Genomic DNA, 21,629 nt, shown 5'->3' on the forward strand with positions numbered 1-21,629 from the left:
GGGACCTGGGGATCCCCTGGAATTATAGCTCAACTTCAGACTTAAAAGATCAGTTCCCCTGGAGAAAATGGCTGCTTTGGAGGGTGAACTCCACTGTACCCAATGTACCCAGTGTACCCAACAACATGGGCATGTTTGCCTTTTCTGTTTGACAGGTGTTACAGATGTCCACACCATTCAAAAAAACATAAAGCAGGCTAATAATGAGAAATACTTCCTCTACTGTCTTGGCTTTGGTTTTGATGTCAGCTACACATTCCTGGAGAAGATGGCTTTGGACAATGGAGGAATTGCTCGGCGTATATATGAGGATGCAGATGCAGCCCTCCAGCTCCAGGTAGGACCATACATCTAGCAATTCATATATCAGGATAAACCTATCATGATATAATAATGTCTACCCATAATGTCTAGTTGTTCAGCATGACTGAGATTTAATGCCATGGTAACTTCTTTCTGTTTGATTGAAGAGCTTTTATCATGAGGTAGCTACTCCCATCCTGAAGGAGATTGAAATGAACTATCTTGACAATGCAGTAGAGGAAATCACACGGAATAATTTCAAATTGCTCTTTAATGGTTCTGAGATTGTAGTAGCTGGGAAGATCGGCAATGAATTGGATGTTTTCCCTGTAGAAATTAAAGCTCAAACAGTAAGTATTTAGGAATTATGGCTTCTTTTGCATGAAGTGTTGTCAATTGTTGACTACTGACTATTATTTCATCTGATTCAGGTTAGGCTTTTAAAATAATTGTGCTTCTCCTTTGAAATATCATTACATTCTTAGGAGTTTTGAAGAAACTGTTTAAATACATACTAATAACAATCCTATGTGCTAATGATACTCCAGTATCATTAAAAGAGACACAATTACAGTGGGTTGTTTATTGAAAAAACGTGTGTTCTGAAATGCTGGAGAACAACTTTCCCTCTTAAAATTAATTAACTTCTGCGTGCCTCCCTCTTTTTTTCAGTAATTATGTACATAAAGAACAAAAACAGCAATATGCTTTGAAGCATAGTCTACTGACATTCTAAATATTTTCCACAAAAGATTCAGCTTGTGTGGCAGATGTTTAAAATGTAAATTTCCAGTGCTTGATTGCTTCCACAAATGTTGTAGTTGGAGGATGCATGAAGCTTTTTGTTTGTTTGTCTTACAAGTAACTTTCAGAGGAAAGTTTATACACTTGCTCAATTCCTCCTTGGAAGTATCTTCAACAAGGCCAGGGTAGCATCAGAACAATGCCTGCTAACCTGTTAGAAGTTCAGGAAAGGGGCAGGAAGGTGATCTAAAGATTTGTTGATGGACAGAAGGTTTCTGGCCTCCAAACTAATTTCCTTATAATAAGGAGATGGATAGGGAGAAAAGCTAATTAAAGAGCCAGACTGAAGAATAGGATGGTTTCATAAAACAGTTCTGATATGTGAATTCATGATGGGGAAATTAGCAATTCTAGAAGGAAAATAAGCAATGCAAGAGGTGATATTAAGCAAGATACTCCTCCAATGTATATGAAGAGAGTATCTGGTCAGAAATCATAGACAGAGGCAGTTCTAAAAATTAATTTTAAAGATTTTCATTGAAAACAAATAAAAATGGACCCTAACAATATACATACAATTTAATTAATGAAAGTAAAGGGATGATTGGGTATGATAAAGTTTAGATTTGGGGTCAATGAAGGGTGTACTTATCGCCCAGTGCACTGAGGGAGGAGTTCCAGAAGAGGCCAACCAGCTAGCAAGCTGGGTTTCACACAAGGTAGAGCCAAACACAAGAACAGAAATGGCTTGTCTCTGTTTTCTTTTTATAGCCATTTTTGTACCTTTGGGGGCTAGAGGCAGGGCACAGAATCCCTAAAACAAAGTCCAGATGTGATCAATGAAGCAATGTCAAAGAAACAGAGGTTCGTTAATGGGTGCATCAGAATTGGATAAAGAAACTCTGTCTAATGGGACATTAGGTGAACTTCCAGGGCCATTCCGCACCAGGATCTATGTGGCAAATTGGTTGCGGGATGAAAAAATGCCATTTTAAATAGTGGAATTCGTCGTTATGCATACCTGGCTTTGTAGTGGAATCTAGTTGCGTTTCTATCGTTTCCCACAGGTTTCCGGTCTCTGCAAAAATCACTAGCCAGGAAGCGATATTGCCGAGCTCATCCCACCCCTGGAGGTCAAGCAGCCAATGGGTGGCTGTTATCATGCACCAAAAAAGCCCCTTTCCCTTTAAGGAAGGTTTAAAAAAACACACACACACCATTGCAACGAATCTGCGTTGATTCGTTGCAACTGAGAGACCCATCTAGGTAGCAGGTGGTGTTTGAGCTGCCGTTTCATCGTTGCCACGCTCCCCCCGAGTGAAAAAAAAATACCCCCCCCCCGGCCAGCACGGGCGCAATTTTCGGCCAAAAATACAGTAAAAAATAAAGGGAAAATAAACCAGCAAACGGGGCTGTGTGTTGTTTCGTGCTTAGTGACTTAAAACAGCTCTGCAGCCAGGGAAGCCTCGCTGGGTAAACGAAGGCTCGCCGGTGCGTTTATCTCCGCTCACTCGGAGAAAAAAAAATGGCGATCGCTTCGCCGGAAGATCAGAGGAGAGAGCTAGGGGGAGGGACTTTGCAGAAACCGCAACAATGGTAACGAACAGAACTTTTTCGCTAGTGTTGCTGATTGGTTGCAAGAGTGTAGCGCTTTCCGGAGGGTGAATCCACCTTTTGAGATTTCCCTGAAAGCGCTACAACGAAGCGCTTTTTGCGGATCGGTTTCAGGAGTGTTGCATATTGTCAACGACGTTGTGCATAATGGCAAAACTGTAGCGATTTCAATTTGTAACCATTGTGCTATTTTGGATGAGTGCGGAATGGCCCCCAGAATTGATGAAAGACTCCGGACAAGTCCTTGGGAGTAGATTACATCTGCATTCTGGCTGGGATGGGCGATGTGGAGGACCCTGTTAATGGGATTTTGATGTGCCAGTTATTAAAGAGAGGAGGAAGCTGCTGGAAATATTACTTCACCAGAAAGAGATGTTAGAGTGAAACAACACATAATAGTTCATTAGATCACCCACTGGTCCTGTTCCTTTGTTTCTGTTGTGCTTGGGTTGGGAGGAAACATACTATCCAGTCCTCTTTGTGTAGATAATTTCATCACTCCTGTGACAGCCAGGAGATTTCTTGCTGGAAACTTGACTTCACATACAGCCTGCTTTTTCAGCTTATGTCTGTCACACAAAGCATTTTTGGGAGCTACATGTTGGCCTGACCTGACTTGCTTATAGTGAACCAGAATTAAAAATGGAGGATTGCAGCCACTTTCCTCTTTGCACAGTGAAGGGTGTCCCTGGGGCGTATTGGTTTCCAGGGGGAAATGAAGAAATCCTGATGGAGTTGATCTCAGAGGATAAAGCTGAATGAGCAGAGTGCTTGTATCAGAGGCCACACTGGAAACAGTATGAAAGGGGCTGTCTAGTTAGGAGGACTATGAGAATGTTTTAAAACTGAAGGGTCTCATGGTTAAGGATCACAAGTGTGGCTCAGGAGAACTGTCTGGATTGCATTTTTGGCAGTTGTTCTATTGCCTTAATGCTTGATTCGAAATAGAATTTCTGTGGCCCTCTGTGTAAACATCTTTTGTTGCCAATGTCATTGAAGGGGTGAGGTCTTGTTTAAGTGTATGATAACTATATTGGTTTCTATTGCAAATTCAGAAAATAAATGAGTTTGGCATGTGGCAAGTCATTTGAAAGTGTCCTTTCCTTTAAGTTTTGTTTGTGGATAAAAATACATGAAAACATATGCACTCCTTGGATTCAAATTTCAAATAACTGAAACCTTTCCCCCTTCTTAGCAAATGAACAACTTGACTCTTAAAGAACAAGTCAATGTAACTGAAAAAGAAGAAATATTTCAGAATCAGAAATACATCTTTGGAAACTTCATCGAGAGATTATGGGCCTACTTAACTATCCAGCAACTACTAGAAAAATCGTAAGTTAATACATGGAAGAATTTGCTAAACTGTTAAAAATCATTTTACCATCTAGGGAAAGACAGGGTATACATTTAAAAATAAATAAAATAAAGATTTTGTTCAGTTTAATAGAGACTTACAAGAGATCCCAAACATGCAAAAGGTACATAGTACAATCCTCAGATGTAACAGTGTTCTTTCTAAATGTTTCAAGAATCCCCGTGCCTTGAATTCTTTGTGTGTGGACTATTTAATCTTCTCCTTGCTGTCCTAGCTTTCAAAATGTAGAAAATCAGCTTTGGTTGCGTTAATAAACATCATAGTTGCTTCAGGGCTGTATAATGTGTTGTGTAGCAGAAGATGGAGACGTTAATGCAAGATTGCTAGTGTTATGCTGACATTGAGAGCCAGCATGAAGTAGTGGCTGAAAAGCAGTAGACTCTAACCACATGTAGCCAGCTGGTGACCTTGTTCCACTCAAAGTTCTTTTAGAGCTCTCTGAGCCTCACCTACCTCACAGGTTGTCTGGGGAGAGGAAGCGTAGGTGATCGCAAGCTGCTTTGTGACCCTGTTGAGTAGTGAAATGCAGGGTATGGAAGAAGAGGAGTTCCCTGTGTACGCACAGGGGCGGGGCATGCTGGGCTGCCCCGGTGTAGCATGGGCACTTTACGCCAGGGCCAGGAGGGCCGGATCGCTGCCAGCCAAGATAAGCAAAGCGGCGGGGGAGGGGTGGGACAATAAGCAAAGCAGTGGGGAGGGGCCAGAGGGAATGGGGGGCCAGGCCCCCTCCACATGCACTGGTGGGGGCAGGGGGTTGCCCCTGCCAGCTCTGCAGCTCCACGGAGCCCGCAGGGGCGTGCGGTGTCCCTAAAGGGACACCGCAGGTCGGGGCTGGGCGGGCCGAAAGACCTGGTGCTGGCAATTATGCACAGCACCAGTCCACCTCAGCCCTTGCTGGTCCCCGGTGTACCCAGGAAGCTGTAGAAGTTCCAGTGTTTGCTTAACGCAGGCCTTCTGTAGCCCTGAGCTTTAACGGCCAGCATTGGTGGCGGCGGCGAGAATTATCGGGGATTCTCCCTGAAGTAATTTTTAATGTATTGGCATATTTAACCTGCTCTTTTAAGCAGATACAATTTTCGTTATCATTTGCTTTACAGTTTGTTTCCATGAGGGGAAGTAGAAACATCTGTCATGGAATCTGGACTTGTGAAGCAATACGTTCAGCATAACCACTAGAGAAGTAAACAGTGTTGATTTTTCCCTTTCCTACTTTAGTGTTTCAGCTGAGGGAGAGCAGCAGAAAATGCTGAAAGACCAAGCTTTGAACCTTTCCTTGAAGTTCAGCTTTGTCACCCCTCTCACCTCCATGGTGGTCACCAAGCCTGATGCTGAAGAGGTGGCAAATAAACCCACCGAAGCAGGTAAATCAGCACAAAATATCTCAATGCCAAAATCTAACTCTTAGATTTTTAGAGTTAGATAATTAGTGCACTGTCTTATCTATACAATATAATGAAGTGAGCATACTTCCAATGATGTGTTAAACATTCCAAGGCCTCCAAAGTTTTGGAGTGTTCAAGATGCATACCCTCCCCATACCTTCACAGTAAAAACTGCCTGTGAAGGTGGAGGAATATTTAAAGGGTGTTGTCACATTACAGTTCATCATGACAGTTGTAAGACAGAGACCCAACTACATTTGAATACTCCCTGCCAGCCTTGGCAGACTAGCAGGGAACATTTAAAGGGACTGGCCCCCATGTTACAACCAATCATGACAGCCCCATGGGGTTTGTTTCCATGAGAGAAACTTAATGTGATAGCCCCATGGAACTGTCAGGATCACCTGTTATGTGGCCTTCGCATGCTGCCCACTGCTGGTGTAGAGGGGAAGGAGCTGGCAAGGGGATCACCCAATGGGGTGCCAGCTCTTTAAATTCCCCAACCCTGCCCTTGCAGAGTGCAGGGAGCTGGCAAGGGGTGTTCCCAATGGGGAAAGCCTGTGCTGGCTCTTTAAATCCCCTCTGCTGCCCTGGCAAAGTGTAGACTCCCTGCAGCCTGACCAAGTAATATAAGTGGGAGGAGCTAACAACAGAGAAGCATTTAAAGGTACCAAGGGCTGTGTAACAATTGATCATGACAGCTGCATGGCCTCTGCAGACATCGTCCCAGCCTCCACCAGGGCAACAGACTCAGCTGCAGTGCGCCACGACACCCAGCAACCTTGCCCTCACTCCAGCTGCTAGCACGACACGCGGCTGTAGAGCTGAGGCCCAGCCCGCCCATCCCGCCCACCTCCTGACGTCTCACCCCAGCTGCAAACTAGGACTCCAGGTAGGACAGCAGTGGCCCCCTCAATTGGGCCCCTCTGCTAGAGCCCATTGCAATGGGCTTTCAGGCTAGTACTATAATAATATTATATGAAGTTTTTGTATGCAGGCAGACAAATCCATTAGGTAATTTATTACACAACTATGATGTCCACTGACTTTTTGAAATAACTCACACTTCATTGATCATAGCTTTAAACATTCTGATCACAAGTGTCAATAAAATGAAAAATACCATTTCCCCCAGTTAACTTTTGCCTAAGTCACTACATTTTGATGGACTCTGTGATATTCATTCTATTGTTATTCTTTGTCTAGATAATGAGAATGTTGAAGGTAAAAGAGGTATGTAATCATCTTGACCAATTTACTGTTATAGTTATTAACACTTCAGCTGTTAAGAAAGTTTATCTAACAACTAGATTTTCTTGCAGGCCATTTTTATCCTACTCTGATTTCATTACATAAGGGTAAGTTTGACCCCATCAGACCAGAAGGCTACAGCATAAAGTTTCAGTACACGCCTCACTTAATTACTTTGTCTCATTAAAAAATTACAGTACTTATATGCATGTATTTATTCATTTTTCTGTAAACATTTTGATTTCTTTCCCAATATGTGTTCATCAAGGTCAACTACAATTTGTTGAACATCACAGTATTGTAATAATGTCTGAGGTTTTCCTCTCCATTCTGAAAAATCCATGAGGTAAATTATTACAAAACTATGATATCCAATGACTTTCATTGGTCATAGCTTTTAAACAAAACATTTTGACCACAGGTATCGACAAAATTAAAGATACCATTTCCCCCAGTTTACTTTTGCCTAGACCACTATACTTTGATAGACTCTGTAATATTCATTCTGCTGTTATTCTTTGTCTAGGTAATAGGATTTTTGGGTCTCGAACTGGTATGTAATCATCTTGACCAATTTACTATTACAACTATTTATTCTTCAGCTGTTTAAAAAAATCAGCCTCACAATCAGATTTTCTTACAGGTATGCAGGGTCTTCCTGGTTCTCCTGGTCTTTTTCGTATTCCTAGCGGTAAGTTGGATCCTGTCAAAGTGTCAAAATCAACCTGACACTAAGGCTATAGTATAAAGTTTTAGTACACACCTGCGTCGGGTATTATTTTATTTAATTTGTCTCATAAAAGAATTACAGCACTTATATGCATGTATTTATTCATTTTTCTATAAACATTTGTGTTCTGTCCAGCCAGGTAGCCTTTAGTTAGAATACTGAGAGGTAGGAGATATTTTCCCCTGTTGCTTTAAGAAATAGGATACTGGGAATTGTCGTCAAATAGCTCTTTCCCTTGTTCCCTAAATGTGATTGGAAGAGAAGCCCAATTTCCTGGCTAACTGCCAAAGTGGGAAAACGCCCCTTCCCCTTTCTTTCCAAACTCCTCTGTTAGTTTTTAGCCATCCACAGTGAATGGAACCCCCACTCTTTTCCACCAGACCAAACTCCAATGAATCACTCCAATTAGAAGAACTCCTGCAATGATGTAAGTCCTATGCTATGAGAAACTTAATAAACATGATTTATAATAAGTCCGATTTGCATTGGACACTCTCTGTCGAAAGCCATTCAGCTCAGGCTGTGGGACAGAACAATTTGCTTTCTTTCCTAACGTGAGTTCATCAAGGCAAATCTGTTTTTTGAACATCACAGTATTGTAATAATGTCTGAAGTTTTCCTTTCCAGGCAGAAAAATCCATGACATGATTACAAAACTATGATATCCAATGACTTTCTGAAATGACTCATACTTCACTGGTCACAAATATTTTGACCAAGGATTTCAACAAAAAGAAAGTTACTAGTTCCCCCAGTTAAGTTTCACACAAATTTTGATGGACTCCATGATATTAATTCTATTGTTATTCTTTGTCTAGGTAGTTTCTTGCTGCAAAGAGGTATGTAATTAAGTTGACCAATTTATTATAATAGCTATTTACTTTTCAGGTGTAAGAAAATTAGTCTAACAAACTTTCATACAGTTATGCTGTGTCTTCCTTTGATTTCAATGAATAGGAGTCAAATGGCTGTTGTCACACTAGAAGATTCCAGAGAAATGTTTCAATATGGTTGTTAAGAATGACCCTGGTCATACAGTCACATCCCTAGCTGGAGTATTCAACTAAGATCATAAAACTGGAGACAGAGAGTCAGACACCAAATTCTCTTTTGTCATTCAAAATGGGGGCATGTCAGCGTAGCCAACAGCTCGATAAGCACAAAATCACACATTTCATTTATACCCTATACCAACCATTAAAAGTACCTCCCATTTCTCCTTTTGCCTATGGTACTCTGGGTTACAATCTTTCCAACTTGCCTATTGTTACTTAACTCCATTTCTTAATATTTGGGCGGTAATACATTTATTTAAAATAGTGGGAAAGAGATTCTGATATGTATTTCCTCAGTATGCATTTCCTTCTGATGACCTTCTATACTGTGGTTAAACTCCTTGAATTCCCAGTTCTAACCAGGCTTGGTCAACAGTCTTCACCTCTTATGTTCTTGTAAATGTAGGCTGTGGTTTGATGTTAGCAAACTCAGTTTCAGAAGTCAGGGGTTATGTTGTGCAAAGACTGTTTAGGCTCATGTCTGCATACATGGCAGTTTGCTTCCTTCTAGACGCTTTAGATTAAATGAACTCAAATCTCGCTGTTCATCTGTTAATTCTTCTAAAAATGCCACAAAGTGGATTTGACACTCTTATTCTTAACATGATCCTGATTTAGGCATTATTTTAATTTCCTTGTCTCATAAAAGGATTACAGCACTTGTATTTATTCATTTGTCTATAAACATTTAGTTTCTGCCCTAATATGTGCTCATCAAGGCAAATCACAATAAAAGCTAATAAAATCTATGAAATGGCAACAATAGTGATTCACAACAGTAACATTTCAGGAGAGTTTTTTTAAAAACTGCAGCACACTTGCTATTGCAAATAAACTGTGAAAAGAAACTCCTAAAAACCAAAACAAATAGGCCCTAGGTGAGGGAAAAATCAATCCAGGGTCAAACAATCAGCATGGACTTTTCCTGATACCTAAAAGAGACCCCAGAGACCAATTTTGGAGTATTGAAAGTCTTTTAAAGGGAGCTTTGATTCGTGAAGGCTCATACACCAAAATCTTCTTGGTCTCCAAAGTTTACAGGGCTCCAATCAACTATTCATCTGAGAAATTCTATTCCTTCCAAACTCTTCTTCTGTTCTTTGGGGAATCTTCAGTTTGTTAATCAGTACAGGTTTTAATTTGAAAACTTTTAAAGTTGAAAAGCCATCCTTATCCATGGTTCCTTTATATATTTGTAAAACAGCCTGGGGGGTGGAACATGTCTGGCTGTCCATGTTGGAATAGGGCCAATCAGGGTACAGCCAGCAAAGCTGGGCAAAGGGTCATGGTGGAGGGCCTGCTAACAAGGGACTCTTGGCCTGCTAGGCAGGGCCTGCTAATGGGCACCTCCTGGCCTGCTAGACAGGGCCTGTTAATGAGGGCCTTTTGGCCTGCTAGGCTGGGCCTGCTAAGGAGCTCTGTCCTGGGCCTGCCAATGAGCTGGCCAGCCCCCGCCCACACCACTTGATCTGTCTGCGAACTGCGGCCCAAAGCCACCTTAAGCTGCCTGGCCAGGGGAGGGGGACCCTTTCAAGGCCCATTCTTGGGAACGGGCTTTGAAGTTAGTCTATAAATACACTAGCAATATACCCAAAACAGAAGCTACAAGCAACTGACCAACAGGGAATTGTGGGAGTCACCTCATTTAACCCTCCACAGTTTCTTCTTTCCCTGCTCTCCTTACCATCCATTAACTTACCTTATATCTGCCTTTTAGTCTTCAGCTATATTTATCATATATTTACTTCATTTATATTCTTCTCTACAATAAGGACTGAAAGCAGTTTATATCACTCTCCTTTTCTCTGTTTTATATTTATCTTTATAATAACAACCCTGTGAGATAGGTTGGCTGAGAGAACGTGGCTGACCCAAAGTCACAGCAAAGTGAAGACTTGAGCCTGAGATTCCCAGATCCTAGTTTGAAGTTTTAACAATTACAGCACACTGCCTTTTGAGGGGTGACCGTTGTTGAACAGTAGAGTCAGTTGGGCCCAGGTGAGGCATGGTAGCAAGTTGCCTGGCTGCAATGAGTCCTTCCCCTTGCCTTTTACTGAAAAAAAACTAGGTTTCAACTGGCAATACCGTTGTGGTTCATAGTAACTGCCATTGAAGTCATCTGTTCTTAGTGCTACAGCTACTACTTCTGCTTCAGATTTTAACCCTCCTCCAATGGCGTTGTTTTTGTTTTTTTTAATAAGTCTTCACATATGTCTGCAAATCTAGGACCCTTTTGCGGATTGTTGAATGATCTGTCTTGTTTCTTCATGGCTTAAGTCTCTGGATTTAAGCATCCACAGGTTTGGCAATGTTGAGAAGCAGAGATATTGATGATAGCTTCCTTGTGATGAGAACTGGCATTTATTTTAAAAGGCATCTACATAATATAGTGTTGCAAAATCATCTTAGTAAAAGATACTTAAGGTGAACTGCACCTCTGTTAAAATGTATGATTGTACAATAATACATTTTAAAGGCTATACAGATCCTGTCCATAGTTAAATAGTTCTTATAACTGATTTTGAAGATGAACTATTACTGTGGGGAAAGGATATTTATGACAACACAGGAGCTCGGTCAGTCAGCACATTCCCCTTCTCCTACATACTAGCAGAACCTGTTTCCGCCGAGTCCAGACTTCAAGAAATTGTAGTATTGCAAAAAAATATTGTGGATTTTTACTGTATGAAAAATAATACCAGTGAAGATCTCTCATAGGTCTGATGCTTCCTTATCCAATTTCAAGACTGACTGTAAAAACATCAATTAGAAGGCATGGTTTTGTTCAATTACCAGGTATACTCATCTTAAATAGAGATTACAAGATCATGCAGAAAAGCATAATAATTATTTTGTCTTGAAAATGCTATTCCTAACCCTTCTGCTGCTCTTTGGAAAACACTATGCTCTGTTGGAACTTGGTAGATTTTAAAAGGGCATATTTTTCTGTGAATCATATTATGCTGGTAGGAAAGTTCCTTACCATGATATAGTGAGGGGCTGATCCATTCCCAAAAAAGTGCTCTTTGCATCTCTCCCATATAGTTTCTAATGCTTTCTCATTCCTTAAATCCCCTCACATCAATGCTGACATATTCCTTCACATTTTTAGATATAGCCATAGATTCCTCTTTCCCACCTTTTTTGAAAAGATTACTCTTATCTCTTCAAAGGGAAATTAATGCACCCTTTTCTAACTTCATCCTTTACAGCTGCTTTAAGTTACACACCCCAGAATGGTGCTCTAGCAATAGCACAGGATAGTCTGAGGAGGCTTTGCCTGACTCTATCAACTGAATGCAGTGTTAAAATTGTGCAGAACCTCCTATCCTGCATCTCCTCTCTCTAAACTATTCTTTAATCAAAAGGGAACTGTTTCTAAACAGACTTCAGATTCCTAAAAAGAGGGAAAGAAATGGACTGTTGGATTTCAGGGGGGAACTGTGTAAAAAGAAATTAAGAATTTATCTTAACAATGTTATGTATTATGTTGTCGAGTTAGGGTGGTCTTAAAAATGGTATCCACTGAATGAGACCGTGCCTAAGCTGAATGTGCCTTCTAAATGCTGCTTGGATTAGTAGCATTCATATAGCTGCCCTTCTCTCCTGCAACACTGAGTTGCTCGGCAGAAATAAATTATTCAGGCTGGGGTTAAGGTTGCCAGATCCATCCATGCTGCTGGTGGGGGGATGAGGGCACTTTCCAGAAGCTTTCAGACATGTTGACATTACCTGGAAGTGATGTTAGCACGTTGGAGATGTTGGGCATCTGACACTCTGGCTTTTGGATAAAACTCTATTGTAGAATTTGCTTCAAACCATAGAGTTTTGCCCAAAACCCAGACTTGCACTGACAACCCTGATGTGCTGACATCACTTCCAAGTAACATCAGGTTGCCACGTTGAAAAGCGTGGGTTGGCGGAGTTCTTCTGGGTTGGTGGAGATCTGGGGCATCCTGACTGGGGGACTTCCTCCTGGAACAGTAGACCTGGCAGCCCTAGCCAGGGTTCACCAGCCTTGTTGACCCTGTAGACTCCTCAGGGCACTGTGAAAAAGGGCTCCCATGGCTTTCAAGATTACAGATGTAATATTTCTGGAAATTTTGAAGGAATGGAATAAAAACATTTCCCCATGGGTTTTTTTTCTGTTTTTGACCATGTAGACCCCCTCAGGGCATTCTGAAAAAGGGCTCCCATGGGTTTCAAGATTACAGATGTAATATTTCCGGAAATTTTGAAGGAATGGAATAAAAACATTTTCCCATGTTTTTTTCCTAGGGAAAATAACAATTTTGGGGAGAAATTGAAAATAAACTTGCTTTGAGGGGGGGGGAAGGGGGCAAGGGGTCCTTGGATTTCTTTATTTTTGGACCTTTACATCTGTAAAGGTAAAGGTATCCCCTGTGCAAGCACCGAGTCATGTCTGACCCTTGGGGTGATCCCCTCTAGTGTTTTCTTGGCAGACTCAATATGGGGTGGTTTGCCAGTGCCTTCCCCAGTCATTACCGTTTACCCCCCAGCAAGCTGGGTACTCATTTTACCAACCTCGGAAAGATGGAAGGTTGAGTCAACCTTGAGCCAGCTGCTGGGATTGAACTCCGAGCCTCATGGGCAGAGCTTTCAGACTGCATGTCTGCTGCCTTACCACTCTGTGCCACAAGAGGCCCTACTAATCACAAAATGGCTGCCAGGAGAAAGCAATCTAGGAATTTTCAAGCCAGGCATCTTGGGACAGCTGTTTCTCCCTCATGAGGAGAGTTAAGGAAAATCAGGATTGGATTTTGCTTTGAGTAATAGGGATTTTCAAGAAGAGGAAAGTGGGCATCAGGAAACATATTGGTGGGCACCATTGGGGAACACTGCTTAAAGCGTTAAATACAACAAGATAAAGTGGGAAGAAAGGCTCTGTGTTTATCTCCTCCCATCTTTACACTACATTTCTGTTACTCCCACATTCTATATTTTATATTTGAATGGGGGATATGGAGATAAATGCACATGGATCTTTCTATCATATGTGGTTTGAACTCATTGGTTGTGCTTAATTTTTCACTAGAAAATTGTTTCTTATTATAATCTGTATCTGCTTTGTTCTGCTAGGGAGATGCTTTATATCAACTGACACAACAGTTGTCCAAATGGAGTTGAATTATTTTAAATTGTGTTCTCAGCTACAGTAATTAAGACAAGATCATCCTGGAGGGGCAGGGGAACAATTTCTATATTCTAGTGACACTTTTGAAAAATTCTTCCAGTCCCTCTCTCAGATGAACGATATCCACATTTCATCCTGCAATTGCCTGGTGAAGACAACATTGTTTGTTTAAATGTCGATCCTCCGCTTCGGTCCCTGCTATCAGATCCAGATAAAGGTATGTCTTACAACATAAACAGTTTACAACTTTTTACCTTCCATGTCAGATCGTTCTGCTGTTTCCATCTGACATTTTGTGGGTTTCATTGGCTGAAAACCCTTTGGAAGCATTTTGTATGTGACATCATTCCTCACAAGCTTCAATGCCTTTCAGTAGGAAGTTGTCAGCAATTCATCACCACTGGGCTTAAGCTAAAATTCACAGTTGCTTCTGTTATATTGTTGCTGTTTTTACTATTCATTTATTTATATCTTGCTTTTTCCCCTCCGTGGGGATTCAAAGGGGCCGTCCTAAGGTTACCATGTTTTGAAAAGCAAGTAAGAGGACATATTTTCCGACAGTACAATAAACAAGTGATTATTATGACAAATCTCATTTTAAATGGCCCTACTATTTAATTTTTGATAATTACTACTAACTAGGAATATTCCTAACCTTCCAACCCTAATTGAAGACAGTTTTTTTTAAAAGTCCAAAAGAGCCTGAGCACATGTACCTGGCCAACAGCCAATTCCTGTAGGCCAGACTGAAGGTGGCTGGGGTGTGTGGGGTGGGGATGGAACTTTGATAGTTCTTAATTTTAGGATATTTTTAATCTGTTTATGAATATTAACATCTATTGATGTAAACCACACTCCAAGCCTGCTTGTGGAGAGGGGTGGTCTATAATTTAGAAAAATAAATAAAAGAAGATGGACACAAAAAAAGAGGACATGTTCTCTAGAAAGGGGACATCTGGTAACCCTAGGCCAGTGATTCCCAAAGTGGGTGCTACTGCCCCCTGGTGGATGCTGCAGCGATCCAGGGGGGCGGCGATGGGCCACAGGTGCATTTGGGGGAGATGAATAACTATTAAAAATTGTAAAAAATTAATTTCCAGGGGGCTGAGTAATATTTTTTCTGGAAAGGGAGCGGTAGGCCAGATAAGTTTGGGAACCACTGCCCTAGGCTCTTCCCTCTTCTATTTTATCACAAGGATAACCCTGTGTTGTGGTCCAAGTAGGCTTGCCAGCCTCCAGGTAGGCAAGCCTCCAGGTAGGGACTGGAGATCCCCTGATATTACAACTAACTATAGAAATCAGTTCTTCTGGAGAAAATGGCTGCTTTAAAGGTTGGATTGTATGGTATTTTATCTCAGTGATGACCTCTCCTTGGCCAAACCCAATCCTACCCAAGGTCTGTTAGTGATAATGTCCTACAGTACACTCGTGTAAGTAAACTCATGTAATGTCTGACAATAAATTCAGGGCCATTCCGCACCGGGATCCATGTAGCAAATTGTTTGCTGAACAAAAAATCGCCATTTTAAATAGTGGAATTTGTCGTTATGCATACCTGCCTTTGTAGTGGAATCCAGTTGCATTTGTATCATTTCCCACAGAGTTCCGGTCTTGGCAAAAATCGCTAGAAAGGAAGCGCTATTGCTGAGCTGTGTCCCGCCCCTGGCCGTCAAGCAGCCAATGGGTGGCCGTTATCATGCTCCCAAACAGCCCCTTTCCCTTTAAGGAAGGTTTAAAAAAACAACAACGTTGCAATGAATATGTGTTGATTCGTTGCAACGGAGAGACCCATCCAGCTAGCAGGTGATGTTTGAGCTGCCGTTTCATCGTTGCCACGCTCCCCCCCCCCGAGTGAAAAAAAAAATCCCCCCCCCTCACGGGCGCGATTTTCAGCCGAAAACAGTGTGAAAAATAAAGTGAAAATAAACCAGCAAACGGGCCTCTGCGATGCTTGTGCTTGGTGACTTTAAACAGAGGAACTGCAGCCGGGGAAGCCTCATTGGGTAAACGAAGGCTTGCCGGTGTGTTGATCTCCGCTCGCTCGGAGAAAGAAAAATGGCGATCGCTTCGCCGGAAGATCAGAGGAGAGAGCCAGGGGGAGGGACTTTGCAGAAACCGCAACAATGGTAACGCACAGAACTTTCCCGCTAGTGTTGCAGATTGGTTGCAGGAGTGTAGCGCTTTCCGGAGGGTGAATCTACTTTTTGGGATTTCCCTGAAGGCGCTACAACTAAGCGCTTTTTGCGGATCGGTTTCAGGGGTGTTGCAGATTGTCAACAACGTTGTGCATAACGGCAAAACTGTAGCAATTTCAATTAGTAACCATTGTGCTATTTTGGACGAATGCGGAACGGCCCTCACTTTCTCCAGGGCAACTGATCTCTGTCATCTGTAGAACACTTGTAATTCTCTGTGATTTTTAGACTTCACCTGGAGGTTGGCAGCCATAGTTCCATGTAGGAAATTGAACCTCTGGAGGGAAGAGCCTATAGCATTAACTTCTTTCGAGGTCCCTCCATAGGCCCCCATCACTATATCTCCAAGGATTTCCTAATCTGGAGTTAGCAACCCTATTTCCTTCCCACAAAATAGCCAACCTACCTTTATATGTCCCTCTGTCTTAAGCTCCTCCTACCCCCCAGCAGCCTCTGTTTAGGAAAACTGAGGCCCCATTGTGTGGTGGAACAGTTCCCTGCCCCATTCTCTTCTTCTCAGCCATTCACCAACCTACATTTTAATTGCTTCCATGGCGAATGTTGTCCCCATCTTTTGTTTGCAATTGTTCAAATTTATTCAATATATATTATAATATATATTATCTTCATATCTGTAATATGCAAACATAAACCAAAACAGAGCAAAGAAGCCTTTCCTGAGGTTTCCAGGAAGTTTCTCCTGAAGTCTTCTTAAAATTTTAAGTCTACCAAGTCACTGTGTCTTCCTGGGTGTTTGTTTTCTAGCTTGGAGGTGTTTGGGGGGGGGGGGGCTCCACTATCTCAAAGCATCTATCCAAGACAACCTAGCCTTGGCAGATGAGGTTGATGATCAATTCTCTCCACCCCACCCCACCCCCGCAACAGCCATTATTTGTTATTCATGTTGTAATTGGGCTTCTGTTATTTTTTAACATCTGCATTATACCTTGAAAACACTTTATGATATTCACATTATTTCTAATTTTTTGTTCTTTGACTCATACATTGTTAGGGATTGAAGTGACTGGACAGATAGGAGAAAAACTGCAATTTAAGCATTTTGAAGTAGTTTACCAGAAGGCTGGTGTAAAACTTAATGTATCTAAGGATCATATTCTGCTGGATCATAATGGGAATGCAACCGTGCTCCCATGGACCACAACTGTGTCTTTCACAGTCCAGGGGTAAGTTTGTCTTCTGTGTTTCATTTCAAGATAGTAGCCCTGAGTCTGTCCCTATATTTTTGGACAGGGTTCAGATATATTAAGTGATTTATAAAATATTATTATGACTATTTATATAGGCTGAAGGTTATCATTGAAGAAGAAAAGAGTGTTTCAATATCAGGAGCAGATAATATCACAATCAAAATAGCCTATGTGAAGTTTCCTGAACGTTTCCTTGGATTATACTTCATAGGCAGTGAAAATTTTTCTGACCAAGTAACTGGACATCTTGGTATGTATAAACTGAGTTTTGTAATAGAATATGTTATAGTTATCTATAGTTAGTCAAAATTTCCCAACAACTATGTGATGCTATTCTGGTGTATAAAGAACATAGGTTATGATCATGGTTACTTGAAGAAGTTTGGAAATAGGAAAATGTTCTGAAAATTACAGACAAATGGCTGCTCAGGCTATCTCTCCAAGAACTGTGTACAACAAGCAGGATGTCAGAGTGAAACACAGTGTGAACTCCTGCCCCACCACTACCTCTCTCAGACTCAGACGTGCAGGTAGGTTAGGCATCACGTTTACCATTCCTCATGTCCTGTGTATTATTACAAGAATTTTGATCCTTGTCCACACTGGGTCCCCACTCCATTTCTCAAAGAAACCAACAGACCAGCACAGTGCCAATGTGTATATGTTTCTATCTATCTGACACCTGTTTGTAGTTACTTCTTCTGAGACCATTCAGAGTCAACAGGGATGAACAAAAAGTTAACTTTTATTAAAATTGTAAACAACATTTGAGTACTGTACATACACAGATACAGTATCTGCAGTTCTTTTGCCAAAAGAGAGAGGGCAAGAGGGTATCACAGAGGCCCAAACTAAACCCTGTGGGTCAAGAGTGTGCTAATAATCAGATGTGTTCTTCAAGAAATATATTTTATATTTATTAGAAAGAATTTAGAATAATTTGTTAGTCTGAATTGATTAAATACAGCAGATCAGTCTAAAACAAGCAATACAAAAATATAGCTTTCCACCTGAAACTCAGAAATCTGGATCAGGTGGTACATCCTTATGTTCTTGGATCTGCAGGCCATTATTCAAATGTCCAAATTATAATGCTGCAGCAAAACCATAGAAGTCAGTCACAGAAAATCCAAACCAGCTAACCCCATGGTTCAAATACCAAGGCAGATACAATTTTAGGCCATTAGAGTCAGATGGCTTCTTGGGACCAATTAGGACCGTTCTTTGACAGAACTCTCCAGATTATTTCATTCTTCCAGTTTATCCCCTGCCTCTTCCATCTAGAGTTAGCAGATACCCCAGATAACCAATTTTCTTAGGTAAGATGCTGTCCTTGAAGAGATGAGCTAGTCACCAATTATGAACACCTGTGAAATGGGACCAATCTAATATTATAGAAATTAATGCTTGGGAGGAGGGATTGGGACTGCTTTGCCAGACAAAAGCCAACTGATTAAACAGAGTAGTTAACCCACATTGTTGGAGCTCAAATGACCACAACTGTATTGGTTATAGCTGAAAGAACCATGGTGCAGCATAGGGCAGTAGATCCAAGCATTGGGCAATCTGGCTGCCAGACAATGAATACCCATCACCCCTGATGCGAGATGCTGATGGACATACCACGCCCCAGCCTGCTTGCTAGAAGATACACTGGGATGGCAGGACACAGGCTTCCACATGGGTGCAAGCTGCTATGCCGTTATCTCTTGGCATTTGAGAGTGAAAATCTCTTGACAGCCCCCACGCTGGGCATGTTTCCTTCAAGTCCTCATCCTCAAATCCTTCAATGGGATCTCCCAAAAGTAGAAGAAATGTTTATGCCTCTATGTACCTCAGGGGGTGATACTCTCTCCTACCCTTTTTAACATCTATATGTGCCCTCTGGCTCAGTTGGTTTGGAGTTGTGGGCTGGGGTGTCATCAGTATTCGGATAACACCCAGCTCTATCTCTTGATAGACAGCTGGCTGGATCTTCCCCCAGAAACATTCACGGGTTGCTTGCAACTAGTGGCTGGATGGATTAGGAAGCATCTCCTGAAACTCAACCCCTCCAAAACAGAGGTCCTGTGGTTGGGTAGAAGAGGCAGGCACAGGAAGTGCAGCTTCCCTGCCTGGACAGAGTACAATCAACATCGGCACTAATGGCCAGAATTTGGGGGTGATTTTTGATGCTTCCCTATCCATGGAGGCTCAGGGCATCAAGGTAGCCCGGGCGGTGTTTTTTCACCTGCGCCAAGCATGGTTATTAGCGCTCTACCTTTCCTCGGAACACTAGGCCACTGTGATCCATGCAACGGTCACCTCCAGGTTAAGTTTCTGTAACTTGCTCTATGTGGGTCTATCCTTGTCTTTGATCCAGAAATTGCAGCTGGTGCAGAATGCAGCTGTACGGGTCCTCACTAGGTCATCTTTGAGGGCCCATGTCCACCCATTGTTGAGAAAGCTGCATTGGTTGCCAGTCTGCTTCCAGATCAAGTTCAAGGTATTGGTTTTGACCTTTAAGGCTTTACACAGCTTGGGTACTAACTACCTGTGGGACTGCTTATGTCCTTATGCCCCCCCCCACCACCACCAGGCACTTTTTTCAGCGGGTATGAATCTGCTGATGGTCCCAGGGCCTGGGGAAGGATGCCTGTCCTCAACCAGGGCCAGGGCCTTTTTGGTCCTGGCCCCTACCTGGTGGAATGAGCTCCCAGGTGAGCTGTGGGCCCTGTTGGAGCTCACAGGGTTCTGCAGGGCCTACAAAATGGAGCTATTCTGCCATGCTGGGTGGAAGGACTTGATGATAAGATCGGGCTGCTCCGCTCCCACTGGAGTCAGAACTATGTATTAGACTATGTCTTTCCCCTTTTAATACTCTGTCCCCCTCCTTTTTGACATCAGTAGCGTTGGTAGGTTGCGTCTTTTGGAAACCAGGTTCAGCAATGCGTTATGGGGTACTGTTAATATACTGTCATTGTTATAATTAGAACTATGTTATTGATTAACTGGTGTTCGGGTTTTTATTGGTTAGAATGTTTTATCTTATTTTAGATTGTTATGATGTTTTTATCTATTACTAGCCATAAAGCCCGTTGCACCCAGGGATGCAATGAGGACTAGCGGGGGGGGGGGGGAGGAGGGCACAGCAGCTGCGGCATCACCTTACCTGCATGGTGTGATGTCAGAGTGGGCAAGGCGGCTGCAGGCGGCTGGAATAGGGGGTGGCCAGAGTAGTGGGCTTGGCTGGCTGTGCTGGTCCCGGGCTCCTGTATGGCCAGGCAGGGCAGCACAGGACTGCTGGCCTCCTTCGCCGACCATCCTGCAGCACTGGTGGCATGGGCAAGGTTCGCAGCAGGTGGCCACGGCAGTGGGTGTTGGAAGCGGTGGCCTAGTCAGGGTGCCGCAGGTCAGATGCCCACCGCGGCTTTCGAGTGTCTGGTCACGAGACTGGGGGCGCGCCTTGCAGCCGGCTCCTGGGAGCGGGTGCCGTAGGGGTCAGCCCAATCCACGCTTTGCTGGGCACCCGTGAATTGGCCTGCTGACCCAGAAGTGGTGCCCGGACACTGGCCTCCATGCCTGAGAACCCATCTACCAGTCTAAGCCCTTCCAAGCTCTGCCCAACCTTAGGAGGTGGTTTAAATGTTTCTATTAAGTTTTTAGGATTGTTTTTAAAATTGTTTTTTAAAACTGCCCTGAACCAAACAAGGGAGGGTTGGGTAGAAATAAATTATTTTGCTGTTGTTGTTAAACGGGCACATAAGTTGTTCCCCCACAAAAAAATGGCTTTGACTCAATGTTGATATTCCCAGAGCACAGCTGTAACAATGCAAAATAAATAAATAATGCAACACTGTACCAAACAAAAATCAACAGCCTAGTACAGGAACAAACCCATAACAAGAATGCCGGAGAGAGGGGTGGGAAGGGGAAGCTGGATGGATGACTGCACTCCACAGTGAAGCAGGAACTTGGGCCCTTTATATTCTGGCTGGGAGAATGAGAAGAATGAGAGCCCACTTGGGCTCTGCCACTGGCCTGATGAGGCAAATGCCTGATTGGCCAGTTAGCATAATGAAGGTTCAAGGTCTTGCATCACTGTAGAGGCTCCTGGGCAATGGACACCAACTGAAGATGGCTCCCACAACACCTTGGTTTCCTCCCCACCTCATATGGGCCTCCAAACAGGGCCTGTTCTTAACACTTGAACTTCTTATCCCTAACTATCTTCATTCTTCCAGTCCTCTCAGTTACAAACTGTCTTTCTTATAGGCAGGTTCTAACTCGTGCAGGTTCTCTCAGACACCAACTCATCTCCTCCCACACAGCTCTCTCCCTGTTTAGACTTAACTATCATTTCCCCCAACATCCCATCCTCTACTATTGGTTCCATTCTGAGTAAGGCAGAATTGGAACTTTCTGTCACATTCATTTACTCTGAAACCATAATCTAATTCACACTGTGGTTTTGGCATGTGAATGAAAGTCCTGTAACTCTTAAATCAGTGAATGCTGGCAGGGGGCTCCTGGGAATTGTAGTCCATGGACATCTGGAGGGCCGCAGTTTGACTACCCCTGTCTTAAATTAACTGAGGTGTAGCTGTAGTATTTGTTTTCTGTGTCCTGTCTACC

The 21,629-nt window shown here is 42.7% G+C and overlaps 1 protein-coding gene across 2 annotated transcripts in view; it reads left to right on the top strand.

Annotated features, from left to right (window-relative positions):
- LOC143832034 (inter-alpha-trypsin inhibitor heavy chain H4-like) overlaps positions 1 to 21,629 on the top strand; it is a 40,361-nt gene that overhangs the window by 16,382 nt on the left and 2,350 nt on the right. Inside the window, exons 10-21 of one of the 2 annotated variants that reach the window (XM_077325770.1) lie at positions 156 to 337; positions 471 to 653; positions 3,857 to 3,996; positions 5,255 to 5,400; positions 6,628 to 6,654; positions 6,744 to 6,779; positions 7,199 to 7,225; positions 7,316 to 7,363; positions 8,221 to 8,241; positions 13,713 to 13,829; positions 16,820 to 16,991; positions 17,111 to 17,265. In XM_077325770.1, the coding sequence (XP_077181885.1) occupies positions 156 to 337; positions 471 to 653; positions 3,857 to 3,996; positions 5,255 to 5,400; positions 6,628 to 6,654; positions 6,744 to 6,779; positions 7,199 to 7,225; positions 7,316 to 7,363; positions 8,221 to 8,241; positions 13,713 to 13,829; positions 16,820 to 16,991; positions 17,111 to 17,265 (1,254 nt within the window). The remainder of the gene's footprint in view (positions 1 to 155; positions 338 to 470; positions 654 to 3,856; positions 3,997 to 5,254; positions 5,401 to 6,627; positions 6,655 to 6,743; positions 6,780 to 7,198; positions 7,226 to 7,315; positions 7,364 to 8,220; positions 8,242 to 13,712; positions 13,830 to 16,819; positions 16,992 to 17,110; positions 17,266 to 21,629) is intronic. The other variant, XM_077325771.1, reaches the window with a different exon arrangement.

The sequence above is a fragment of the Paroedura picta genome, chromosome 3 (genome assembly GCF_049243985.1).
Source record: "Paroedura picta isolate Pp20150507F chromosome 3, Ppicta_v3.0, whole genome shotgun sequence".
Lineage (NCBI taxonomy): Eukaryota > Metazoa > Chordata > Lepidosauria > Squamata > Gekkonidae > Paroedura > Paroedura picta.